This window comes from Ranitomeya variabilis, chromosome 5, assembly GCF_051348905.1.
Source record: "Ranitomeya variabilis isolate aRanVar5 chromosome 5, aRanVar5.hap1, whole genome shotgun sequence".
NCBI classification, from domain to species: Eukaryota; Metazoa; Chordata; class Amphibia; order Anura; family Dendrobatidae; genus Ranitomeya; species Ranitomeya variabilis.
The window spans coordinates 190,704,767-190,718,371 of NC_135236.1; the positions used below are offsets into that span (position 1 = coordinate 190,704,767).

Here is a 13,605-nt window from a genome sequence, read left to right on the forward strand (position 1 = left end):
ACACTGTTTGACAATCAATTTCACATGCTGTTATGCAAATGGAATAGACAGCAGATGGAAATTATTGGCAATTATCAAGACACACTCAATAAAGGAGTGGTTCTGCAGGTGGGGACCACAGACCACATCTCAGTACTAGTGTTGAGCGATACCTTCCGATACTTGAAAGTATCGGTATCGGATAGTATCGGCCGATACCCGAAAAATATCGGATATCGCCGATACCGATACAAGTCAATGGGACTCAAGTATCGGAAGGTATCCTGGATGGTTCCCAGGGCCTGAAGGAGAGGAAACTCTCCTTCAGGCCCTGGGATCCATATTCATGTAAAAAATAAAGAATTAAAATAATAAATATGGATATACTCACCCGTCCGGCGGCCCCTGGACCTTACCGCTGTTAACCGGCAGCCTCCGTTCCTAAGAATGAGGAGTTTAGGACCTTAGATGACTTTGCGGCTGACGTCGCGGCTTGTGATTGGTCGCGTGACCGCTCACGCGACCAATCACAAGCTGCGACGTCATCGCAGGTCCTAAACTCCTCATTCTTAGGAACGGAGGCTGCCGGTTAACAGCGGTAAGGTCCAGGGGCCGCCGGACGGGTGAGTATATCCATATTTTTTATTTTAATTCTTTATTTTTTACATGAATATGGATCCCAGGGCCTGAAGGAGAGTCTCCTCTCCTCCAGACCCTGGGAACCATACACTGGGAACTTCCGATTCCGATATCACAAAAATATCGGAACTCGGTATCGGAATTCCGATACCGCAAGTATCGGCCGATACCCGATACTTGCGGTATCGGAATGCTCAACACTACTCTGTACCAATGCTTTCTGGCTGATGTTTTGGTCACTTTTGAATATTGGTTATGCTTTCACAATCGTGGTAGCATGAGACAGACTCTACAACCCACAAAAGAGGCTCAGGTAGTGCAGCTCATCCAGGATGGATCATCAATGCGAGTTGTGGCAAGGTTTGCTTTGTCTGTCAGCGTAGTGTCCAGAGGCTGGAGGCGCTACCAGGAGACAGGCCAGTACACCAGGAGATGTGGAGGGGACCGTAGGAGGGCAACAACCCAGCAGCAGGACCGCTACCTCAACCTTTGTGCGAGGAACAGGAGGAGCACTGCTGGAGCCCTGCAAAATGACCTCCAGCAGGCCACAAATGTGCATGTGTCTGCACAAACTGTTAGACACCGAGTCTATGAGGATGGTCTGCGTGCCCGACGTCCACAGATGGGGGTTGTGCTCACAGCCCAACACCATGCAGGACGATTGGCAAATTCACCACTGGCGCCCTGTTCTCTTCACAGATGAAAGCAGGTTCCCACTGAGCACATGTGACAGACGTGACAGAGTCTGGAGACACCGTGGAGAGCGATCTGCTGCCTGCAACTTCCTTCAGCATAACCGTTTTGGCAATGAGTCAGTAATGGTGTGGGGTGGCATTTCTTTGGAGGGCCGCACAGCCCTCCATGTGCTCGCCAGAGGTAGCCTGACTGCCATTAGGTACCGAGAGGAGATCCTCAGACCCCTTGTGAGACCATATGCTGGTGCGGTTGGCCCTGGGTTCCTCCTAATGCAGGACAATGCCAGACCTCATGTGGCTGGAGTGTGACAGCAGTTCCTGCAAGATGAAGGCATTGAAGCTATGGACTGGCCCGCCCGTTCCCCGGACTTGAATCCGATTGAACACATCTGGGACATCATGTCTCGCACCATCCACCAACGTCACGTTGCACCACAGACTGTCCAGGAGTTGGCGAATGCTTTAGTCCAGGTCTGGGACGAGATCCCTCAGTAGACCATCCGCCTCCTCATCAGAAGCATGCCCTGGCGTTGTAGAGAGGTCATACAGGCAACATGGAGGCAACACACACACAACTGAACATCATTTCCTTGTCTTGAGGCATTTCCACTGAAGTTGGATCAGCCTGTAATTTGATTTTCCACTTTGATTTTGAGTATCATTCCAAATCCAGACCTCCATGGGATATTCATTTTGATTTACATTGATCATTTTTATGTTTTATTGTTCTCAACACATTCCACTATGTAATGAATAAAGATTTGCAACTGAAATATTTCATTCAGTGATATCTATGATGTGGTATTTTAGTGTTCCCTTTATTTTTTGGAGCAGTGTACAAAAATATTACGTATATATAACATTACTGTTCTAAGCAACGTTCAGTTTTTAATGGAGATCACAAATCTGAAGCCGTAATGTTGCCTGGCAGACCCCAGTAGTGTGCCAATGGACCCTCGACTTGCAATGGCATTTTGGCTTCTACTGCGGTTTATGTTGCTTTGATGAGAAATATAGCATTGCATGCAAAGCAAATTTTTTCCAGATAAAATCTGCAGAATTTGAAACAAAGGATCTGAATAGAGCCTGCACACAGGTATAGACACAGCCAGAGAGGCTCCCACATATGACATTTATCACCTATCCACAGGAGCGATGATACATGCATGATCGCTAGGTGTGAAACTGCTGGGACACCTACCCATCAGGGATCTGAAAGTCACCGGTGTAAATGGAGTGTTAGTGCGCATTTTACAGCTTCAATCACAAAGGTGACTTTGGAACCACAAACATCAGATTGGTGTGGGTCCAACACCCAGCAGCCCCAAATATCAGCAGTTATTAGCTCCAGTGGTGACCCCAGATGTAAGCACTGAATTCTGCTCTAGAGCACCTACGAGCAAATAACTGATCAATGGGGTCGCAGGACCACCACCAATCTGATATTAATGTCCTATGCATGGGTCATCAATATTAAAATTTAGGACAATCCATTTAACTAACCATTAATTATCTGTATAGTAATTATATCCAACTAACTTAGCCATCGTCGCACGAGATTTTAGGTCAAGATTCCCAGGGTTAATGAGGGTTTCAGCTTTCATTTATTGCCTATCTCGTGCAAAGGTATTTTGTTCTATAATCCATTTTTTAATTTATAAAGAATAAAAAATACCAAGACAAAAAATAGTTAGTGCACCAATGTACTGATGTGTAAGATAATGAGGCTACTGTTGTGGTCAACCACTTCAATTATAAAAAAAAGTCAACTGGAACACCTTCCAGGCAAAGAAGCAGATATTCACTCACACTACATTTACATGAGTTCTTCACAAAGTATTTTCCTACTTCTATCATTAATTTCTGCTTCAAATGAAGCCCAGCAGTTCTAGGAATATATTGGGATTGGGAGAATAAACAGAGAAAATGCAGTCATGGGACAATTCATAGAAGGTGGTTAAGCTTTATTAATCATTTTGATCCTTTTATGCTTTTTTTGTATTTTTTATCCCAAATCAGGGAATGGATGAAAGCAACTTGCATCACTTGAGCTTTGAACGTAATAGAAAACAATTCCACCTGAAAGGATCGTTAATAGAATCAAAGCGTAAATAAAATATTGTCTCACAATATAGCACAATGGAGTACAATTTATAGATGACTTTTCCGTTTTGTGAGATTTTTGCAGCAAACAAAAAACAAACTGCCGTCATCCTATTCAAAGCATTTTGCTGGTTAGGGCAGTCTGATCCATGTACAGAAGAGTAAAATGTGGCAATTCTTCACTTCAGCACCTTGGGATTCTCCTGATCTTAAAGTATGCCTATTTTCAGAAATGTATTAATACATGATTATATGAATGAATGTTAAATAGCTTTGTATTATTGGTGGTTAAAATTAATTCCTTTTATTGTTATGTTCATGGACTGGGGTTATATTCATTTTTGTAATTTCACAATTTCTAGATTAGATTATTTTCATTCCGTCAGTCATACTGAGGTTTCTACAAGAGAGGGTGCTACTTAATTCCAGACCATGTGCGATATTAGCATATATTGTGAAAATTATAGTTATTGTGTGACCATTAAGGGTAGAAAACCAACAGTGTGAAACACTATTTCATATTATGTTAATATTTATTAAAGATACATAACATATAAAAGACAAATGACAAGTGGATCTCTCAACAGGGTAAAGATTGTGGGAGTCGGGAGGTAACAGTATAGCACAAAAAGTTAAATGAATAATAAGCAAGATGTAAAATATGCAATTGCAACTGTATATGTAGAGAGTTACTACATCAATACGTAATATATAGTGGAAAATCAATATTGAAATATAGTATCATTATGTATGGAGTGTGGACCCAGAGTGGAGAGTGACATCAGTAACTATTATAAAACAGTGTTAATACATTCATTTGTGTATTTAATGTCAGAGTCCACAGTGGAAAAACACTTTACAACTTACTGCTGCTACCTCAAAATTACCTGGTGTTATTTATTATTGCCCTTGTCTGTGTAAAGTGACATGTGCTAAATAGGATTGCAAGAGGTAAAACGCCAGGTGAAGTGGCATGTGCTAGATAAGGTTGCAAGAGGTGAAGTGCAAGGTTGCAAAATTAAAGTGCCATAAGGTGCTGTTTTCTGCCAACGCGCATTTGGCCGCAGTTTTAGGCTATGTGCACACATAAGAAAAGAGGTGCAGAATTTTTTGCACAAAATCTGCATCTCCTGGCAGAATCCGCAGCCACGGGTTTGCAGCGGTTTTTATGCCTATTTTGTGCGGTTTTTATGCGGAATTGCTGCGGATTTTCTGCCACTGCAGAATTTTAACATGGAGAGGTGCAGAAACGCTGCAGATCCGCACAAAAGTAGTGACATGGTACTTCTTTTAATCCGCAGCGTTTCCGCACTGATTTTCTACACCATCTGCACAGCTATTTTTTTTCCCCATTAAATAACATTATACTGTACATCACAGTGCAGCTCTGCAGCGTTTCTGCGTGGAAAAATCCGCTGCGGATCCGCAGCAAATCTGCATCGTGTGCACATACCCTTAACCAGTCCCGCCGCACTATATATTACCTACTGTTTATTATTATTATTGAGTGTTTTTCCACTGTGGACTCCGACATTAAATACACATATGAATGTATTAACAGTGTTTTGTAATAGTTACAGATTACCTCCTGATGTCACACTCCACTCTGGGTCCACACTCCATACATAATGATACTATATTTTAATATTGAGAGATATATATATATATATATATATATATATATATATATATATATATATATATATATATATATATACACACACACATATATATACATACACACACTCACCGGCCACTTTATTAGGTACACCATGCTAGTAACGGGTTGGACCCCCTTTTGCCTTCAGAACTGCCTCAATTCTTCGTGGCATAGATTCAACAAGGTGCTGGAAGCATTCCTCAGAGATTTTGGTCCATATTGACATGATGGCATCACACAGTTGCCGCAGATTTGTCGGCTGCACATCCCAAAGATGCTCCATACAAGGCAGGATGGATCCATGCTTTCATGTTGTTTACGCCAAATTCTGACCCTACCATCCGAATGTCGCAGCAGAAATCGAGACTCATCAGACCAAGCAACGTTTTTCCAATCTTCTACTGTCCAATTTCGATGAGCTTGTACAAATTGTAGCCTCAGTTTCCTGTTCTTAGCTGAAAGGAGTGGTACCCGGTGTGGTCTTCTGCTGCTGTAGCCCATCTGCCTCAAAGTTCGACGCACTGTGCGTTCAGAGATGCTCTTAGGCCTACCTTGGTTGTAACGGGTGGCGATTTGAGTCACTGTTGCCTTTCTATCAGCTCGAACCAGTCTGCCCATTCTCCTCTGACCTCTGGCATCAACAAGGCATTTCCGCCCACAGAACTGCCGCTCACTGGATTTTTTTTCTTTTTCGGACCATTCTCTGTAAACCCTAGAGATGGTTGTGCGTGAAAATCCCAGTAGATCAGCAGTTTTTGAAATACTCAGACCAGCCCTTCTGGCACCAACAACCATGCCACGTTCAAAGGCACTCAAATCACCTTTCTTCCCCATACTGATGCTCGGTTTGAACTGCAGGAGATTGTCTTGACCATGTCTACATGCCTAAATGCACTGAGTTGCCGCCATGTGATTGGCTGATTAGAAATTAAGTGTTAACAAGAAGTTGGACAGGTGTACCTAATAAAGTGGCCAGTGAGTGTATATATATAGTTGTAATTGCATATTTTACATCTTGCTGCTTATTATTCATTTAACTTTTTGTGCTATACTGTTACCTCCCAACTCCCGCAATCCTTTCCCTGTTGAGAGATCAACTTGTCATTTGTCTTTTATATGTTCTGCATCTTTAATGAATATTTACTTAATACGAAATGGTGTTTCACACTGTAGGTTTTCTGTTGTGTGCGATATTATGGCTCAGCTCCATTGACCTAAATGAGGCCGTGTTGCTATACTGCGCATTGCCAATAGAAAGCAGTAATGTTTTCAGAATCTTGCATAACCCCTTTATAACAAAGTCATCTCATTGGCCCCGTTGAGTTGGGGCTGGTTGTCATCATACAGTGGATCATGGGTGCGGGGTTAAACTTGCATAAATGCCTCTCTTGCATTACTAGTCAAGTATTTATATATTTTAGTGGTCATCAGGACACGGTGACACCAGAATAAAAGACATTTAGGGCCAGATTCATTAAGACTGGCATTGTGCCAGTGGCCAGTCTTACTGAAGGGAGTGCTGGAGTAAAATGATCAACTTAATGAATTCGGTGCATCCTACAATGGCTGAGGGCCTCTGCTGGCATATATTTCTGGAGTATTTTATGCCATTTTGACGGTCTTGCTGGGAGGTCATCTCCACGCCCCGTCATGGCGCTACCTACTGTAGTGGAGCTGGCTGGGACTGGTGTAAAATTGCCAGCAGTTGTTACATTTTTCAGAAACTTCGGTTGTGACTTTTTTTTTGCAACATTTCAAGGTGTTTTACAAAGTTTCTGGTTAAAAAAATCTTGATGTATCTGGCTCTGTGTGTTTATAAATCTTGACAATATTTTATATGGGCGGACTTCAGAGATAATATAGAAGCAGTAGCAGTACCTTTTATGAGTGGCAGCCTCTAATTCAAAGATATCAAACTCCCAGTCCTCTTCATTCTCCATTGCTTGAGCTATCCGAGGTGGAATGTCAGTTAGGGAGAGAGATGAGATTACATGCCCAGAAGACGGATGGACTTCTGCTTGGATGAGGAGATAACAGAAAGTAAAAAATAAAGGCTACAGTGATAGAGCTCCAAAACACAATCCAAAATAAAGACAGCACGGGGAGCAGAACTTACGTTTTGCTGAGAAGATATACTCATTCCCTGAAAGTCTTCTTAAACCATCCTAAAAAATAGCAAGATTAGATTTTCACACATGGTTGCTAATCATCCTAAGGCTACTTTCAGACATAGCGCATTTTTGAGCGCTATTTTGCGGGCGCTTTTCAAAAATGCGCAATGTCATTTTCGTCTGCCGGCAAAGTGAATGAGAAATTCACTTTGCCGTTCAGACACACCGCAAAAAAACGCGGCGCTTTTGTCTGCAAACACGCCGGCGTAAAAAGAATTGACATGTCAATTCTTTACGCAGCGGCGTGTCTGCGTATCCCCCTAGGGCCCCATATTAACGTGCACACACAGCGCCTTTGTCCTGGGTGTCGGCGTCTTTGTACGGAGGGGTTGACACCCAGGACCGGACGTGACGTCGGACAGGAAGAGGGAAGCCCCCGCCCCCCAGTGAAGCAGCATGGAGTGTGTGTGTGAGTGTGTGTGTGTGTGTGTGTGTGTAGCGACGCTGCAGCGATAGCGACAACGATGCCGATCGCTGCAGCGTCGCTGTTTGATCGCTGGAGAGCTGTCACACAGACCGCTCTCCAGCGACCAAGGATGCCGAGGCCCCCGGGTAACCAGAGTAAACATCGGGTTACTAAGCGCAGGGCCGCGCTTAGTAACCCGATGTTTACCCTGGTTACCAGCGTAAAAGTAAAAAAAACAAACAGTACATGCTCACCTGCGCGTCCCCCAGCCTCTGCTTCCTTACACTGACTGAGCTCCGGCCTTAACAGCACAGCGGTGACGTCACCGCTCTGCTTTCACTTTCACTTTAGGGCCGGCGCTCAGTCACTTTGATACGTGGCACTTTGATACGTGGCACGTGGCACTGAAATATGTGGCACTGAAATATGTGGCACGTGGCACTTTGATACGTGGCACGTGTCACTTAAATACGTGGCACGTGGCACTTTGATACGTGGCACTTTGATACGTGGCACTTTGATACGTGGCACTTTGATACGTGGCACTGAAATATGTGGCACGTGGCACTTTGATACGTGGCACTGAAATACGTGGCACGTGGCACTTAAATACGTGGCACGTGGCACTGAAATACGTGGCACGTGGCACTGAAATACGTGGCACTGAAATACGTGGCACTGAAATACGTGGCACTGAAATACGTGGCACTGAAATACGTGGCACTGAAATACGTGGCACTGAAATACGTGGCACTGAGGCTATGTTCACATTTGCGTTGTGCGCCGCATGCGTCCTTTTTTTGATTGATTTTGGACGCAGCAAAAATGCAACTTGCTGCGTCCTCTGCGGCCGGATGCGTGCGCTGCAGTGACGCATGCGGCCGGCGCAAAACGCAAGTGCGACGCATGTCCATGCGCCCCCATGTTAAATATAGGGGCGCATGACGCATGCGGCGCCCGACGCTGCGGCGCAGACCGCAAATGTGAACGTAGACTTAAATAGCTAGATAGAGCTGGATCCGCGGGCTGTGATCTGGCCTACGCTCAGCACTCTGCGGAGCGCTGTCATTCAAAACACGTCCACTCATTTTGGTGTTTAGTCCCAAAATGGAGGATGGAAGAAGAAAAGGGTTGGACAAGGAAATTACATCATTTCTTTTTTTTTTCCCCCACTGCAGTTAAAGCTTTATTTGTGTCAAACACAGACAATCTGCAGAGAAAACTGCATAAAAAACCGCACTAAAAACCGCATCAAAAACCGCATCAAAAACGCACCTGCGTTTTCTGCCAAGAGCTGCGGTTTTTGTCCTGAAAAAAAAGGATTGAAATCAGGATCGTGTGAACATACCCTTACCGTACAGGGTTACGAGGGGGGGGCGTCTGACTGACGCCTGCCCTAGTAACCTGGGGTTAGTGACAGTGGGGTTAGTAAACCCCAGCTGATGTCTGTTCCGCTTGCTGAGGCGTCTTTGGCTCAAGGCCATTGCAGCTGGCAGAATCGACATGATGTTAACTCCAGTGTGTATTGTATTCTTTGTCATAAAGACAGGAAATGACCTCAATGACTTTTTTTTTTTTCCCCTTTTTTTTTTTTTCAAACAAACTTTATTTTCAGTACACAATGCTGAAAAAAACGCAGCTGCAAAAAACGCAGCAAAAAACGCTGTGTGTGAAAGCAGCTGCGTTTTTTGCCTGCGTAAAAAAACGCAGGTAAAGCAGCAGCAAAATACGCGCGCGTAAAAATACGCAGCAAATATGCTGTGTGTGAAAGTAGCCTTACAATTAGCGATGTGCAGTGTCTTTAGTTTCCAAAACTAGATAATAATCTAATATACAAGAAAAATACATGTAAGCATGGGGTACAGAAATCAACTCATTGATAAAAAGCACTTCAGTATCACTGCATTCTCCCATTAACCCCATTCACCCCCAAGCCTGCTTTCAACTTCCTGACCAGGCCAAAGGTTACAATTCTGATCAGTGTCACTTTATGTGGCTTTAATTCTGGAACGCTTCACTGGATCCCGGTGATTCTGAGACTGATTTTTTAGTGGTAAATTTAGTTCCATTTTTGTGCTTATGTATGAAAATATCAGAATTCTGGTGAAAATCTTGAAAAGTTTGCAATGTTCAAACTTTGAATTTTTATGCCTTTAAACCAGTTAGTTATACCGCACAAAATAATTAATGAATAACATTTTTCATATGTCTACTTCACATCAGCATCATTTTGGAAACAAATTTGTTTTTGTTAGAAATTTAGAAGAGTTAAATGTCGATCATCAATTTCTAATTTTTCCATCAAAAATTACTAAACAAATTTTTTTTTTTTTTTTTTTTTAAGAACATCATCCCATTTAAAGTGACTTTCAGGGGCCTATATGACAGAAAATACCCAAGAGTGACACCATTTTGAAACCTGTACCCATCAAAGTCCTCAAAACCACATTCACAGGAATTAAAGCAATTTGGAAGGAAAAAAATTATAATATTACTTATTCTGACAAAAATGTTGAATTTTCACAAGGGTAACAGGAGAAAATGGACCATACAATTTATTGTGCAATTATTCCTGAGTAAGCAGATACCACATATGTTGTGGAAAACTAGTGTTTGGGCGCGCGATAGGGCTTTAAAGAAGAAGCACCATTTGACTTGTGGAATGCAAAATTGGCTGGAATAGAAAGACACTATATACTATAGTATATAGTGTTTGCAGGGACCCTGCTGAGCCTTAACTGTGGAAACCCCCTATAAGTGACCCCATTTTGGAAACTATTATAAAAAAGTATTATATTTTTAATTTTTTTTGTTCTTTACTTTGATATTTAAAAAGTATGTTTTTAATTTTTTTTTTAACTTTTTTTTTTAACTTCGTTCTTCTATGGGACTTTTTGAACTTCGTTCTTCTATGGGACTTTAATGTTTATTATTTTGATTGCTGGTATAATGCATCGCAATGCACCAGCACTGCAATGTATTGTACCTGTCAGTTGAATATATTGACAGAAGCCTCTTAGACCATGCTCTGGGCATGGACTAAGCAGGCCTCCACAGCTGACAGATCAGGAGGTTGGCATGTGACCTCCTGCTTTCATGCCAAGCATCGTGTCCTCGCGATGACGTCACGGGGTGCTGATCGTACAGGAGAGGTAGTCACATCCCTTTCCCAGTCTTCTAAAGGCTGTGATTGTGATTGATAGTGGCATTTACAGGGTTAAACGGCCTGGGGCTGTGCGACTACTTTTCCTGGCAGTGACAGCATTGTCTAGGCTATCACTTAAGCTGAGCTTCCGGCGGTGATCGTGCTGGCACAGCTCCTATGTCTGCGCGATCGCCATGACGTACCGGTACATTCACTTGCGGGAATGCACCTCAAAATATGACATACCAGTACGTCAAATGTCAAACTCTGATCACAGTATGATCAGGGTGTCATTTACATAATCGATACAATTCTCACGGAAAATAAAATCTACTCTCGTGTCACCATAGTCGTTACGTGAGTGACTGGTCAGCGAAAGATTGGCGGAGAACTTCCGATATCCTCATAGCCCTGTATGTATGATCCTTGCTGAATTCTTGCATAATATATATATATATCTCTATCAATACTATTGTATAACCTGATATGGTGATTATAACAAGAAATAGAAATAAAAAAGAACGAGCTCCAAAACCTGTAACGACTTCCATATTCTCCTATGTCACACATGTCTGTGAAAAAGGTAAGGTTCCTTAGACACTTTCACCCTGTGCAAAACATGAATTTTCTCAGAAGAATAACCTCTAACATGGGCAGCCACACGGAGAGGATGTGGGAAAGACACATGCTGGCAGGCACATGAAAATAACTATACTGCCAATCTGTTAACCCACAGCTGAACACATGTGCAGGACGGGTATATATATCCGTAACAGAATGTTGGTATCCATTTATTGGAATGGGATATTAAATTTGTTCATCTTGCCTTCCTATGCATTTTTTTTTTTAGCAAAATTCAAATTACAGGTTTTTTGTCCTTAGATTAGTAATAATCGTATGAGACGCCATTTCCTCTAGGTTGAATATTGAAAGTTTGCTATAATGCATTTACTTTTACATATTTAATATACTGTATATGGTACATGTAAAATATACTATTGAACTGTTCACTTACCGTCATCAAACCTCCAACCAAATCGCTGGTGTGAGGGTCCTCATCTTTGGTTCCGAGCTGCGGAGAATATAATTCTGTAGTTCTTAAGATCTCCAGAACTCGGTCCAGAGCTTCTGCCACTGGCATCGGGCTGTTTTCTTGTGCAGAATTAATGATGTTTATTACCTAAGTAACACAAAATACACATTTAAGAGATGCAGACCTAATAGGCAAAGGAAATGTTATTTTTTTGTATTTTGTAATGTTGCAAAAATCAAGACAGTTGACTATAAATAAGTTACTCCAGGACTCGCAGGGCTATTGTATTGTATATTCATGACCATAATACTTTAATTTGCTAGTGAGTCCCCCAATGAGCCAGGATAAAGTGCTGCCAAGCATCTGCTCAGGCAGACCCAGTCCATTCATGCATGTCACCATCAGCTCTTCACTTTGCTCTCCAATATATAATAATACCGAACTCCTGCAGAAAATGTATTGCAAGCTAAAGGTTTCTGGGTACAACAGCTGATTAGCAGGGTTGTCTGAAGTCATATCTGAAAAAAGTAAAAAAAAAAAAAAAACTTTGCTCACCTTCATGGATGAGTGATCCTTGAAAACAGGCTGAATAGATAATGCAAGATTCAGAAGTGCAAAGGAACGAACCCCAATTCAAAAGAGGGTGCAACTTACTAAATCCAAATGATGAACAAACTTCCACCTTCATCTTCTCAGTAAAAAACGTTCAATCCTTTATTCAGTCTTTTTAATATTCAGTCTTTTTAAAATTCAGTATGTTAATATATACTTACCTTGTAATGTCTTCACATCCTGTTCCGTCCAGATGTGTCCGGATCCCAGAATTCCAAGCAGCGGAAGTTCATTGACCGCCATATTGGGACACCCAAGTGATGGGTGTCTAAATATGGAAACTGCTGGTGGTACCAGCTTCTTCTGCGGTACCACCACCGGAACACTGTCGCAGCGCGCGCGCACACACACACACACACACACACACACACACACACACACACACACACACACACACACACACACACACACACTGTATACGCCGTACACACCACACACACACACACACACACACACACTGTATATGCCAAACGCACCACACACACAAACACACTGTATATGCTGTATGCACTACACACACACACACACACACACACACACTGTATACGCCGTACACACCACACACACTGTATACGCCATATGCAGCTTCTTGCACAGTACCACCAGCGGAACACTGTCGCGAACATGCCAAAGCCGGTCACATTAAAGGGGTTTTCCCATGCACTAAAGATCATTTTCAAAATTGACTGTCTGAGCGTGTACGGAGCATAACACGTCTCCTGGGAAGGGGAGGGAGCAAAAGACAATACTGACATTACAGCCGAGGATCACAGAGGATACATTTTGTCTGGTAAAATATTTCACTGACTGTTTTTAAACAATATTTTACCTCACAAAATGTATCCTCTGCAATCTGCTGCTGTAATGTCAGTATTGTCTTGTGCAAGACAGCAGAAAGGGGATAGCACATGGGGTAGACAGGTTAAAGAAGAGAGCACAGACGGTAGAAGTCAGCACATGGGGAAAGAGAGAGGATAGGTGGGTGAGCACATGGGGGGGAAAGAGATTCTCGACGCTGCAAAGCCTGACCCCGTCGTGACATTACCGCTCTCCCGATGCAATAGCATTGGGCCTCCATCTAGTAAATAAAAATCATCCCAAATTAAATAAAAAATATACAGCCATACTACACTTTTCAAAACTATCAATACAAATGGTTCTT

General features: G+C 42.5%; 1 protein-coding gene across 11 annotated transcripts in view; it reads right to left on the reverse strand.

Moving 5' to 3' along the window:
• Positions 1-13,605, reverse strand: part of LOC143775481 (high affinity cAMP-specific and IBMX-insensitive 3',5'-cyclic phosphodiesterase 8A-like) — a 534,058-nt gene that overhangs the window by 40,356 nt on the left and 480,097 nt on the right. For all 11 annotated transcript variants that reach the window (XM_077263662.1, XM_077263660.1, XM_077263664.1 and 8 more), the window contains 3 exons: positions 11,814-11,978; positions 7,193-7,241; positions 6,955-7,090 (listed from right to left, as the gene is read on the reverse strand). In XM_077263662.1, coding sequence (XP_077119777.1) covers positions 6,955-7,090; positions 7,193-7,241; positions 11,814-11,978 — 350 coding nt within the window. The remainder of the gene's footprint in view (positions 1-6,954; positions 7,091-7,192; positions 7,242-11,813; positions 11,979-13,605) is intronic.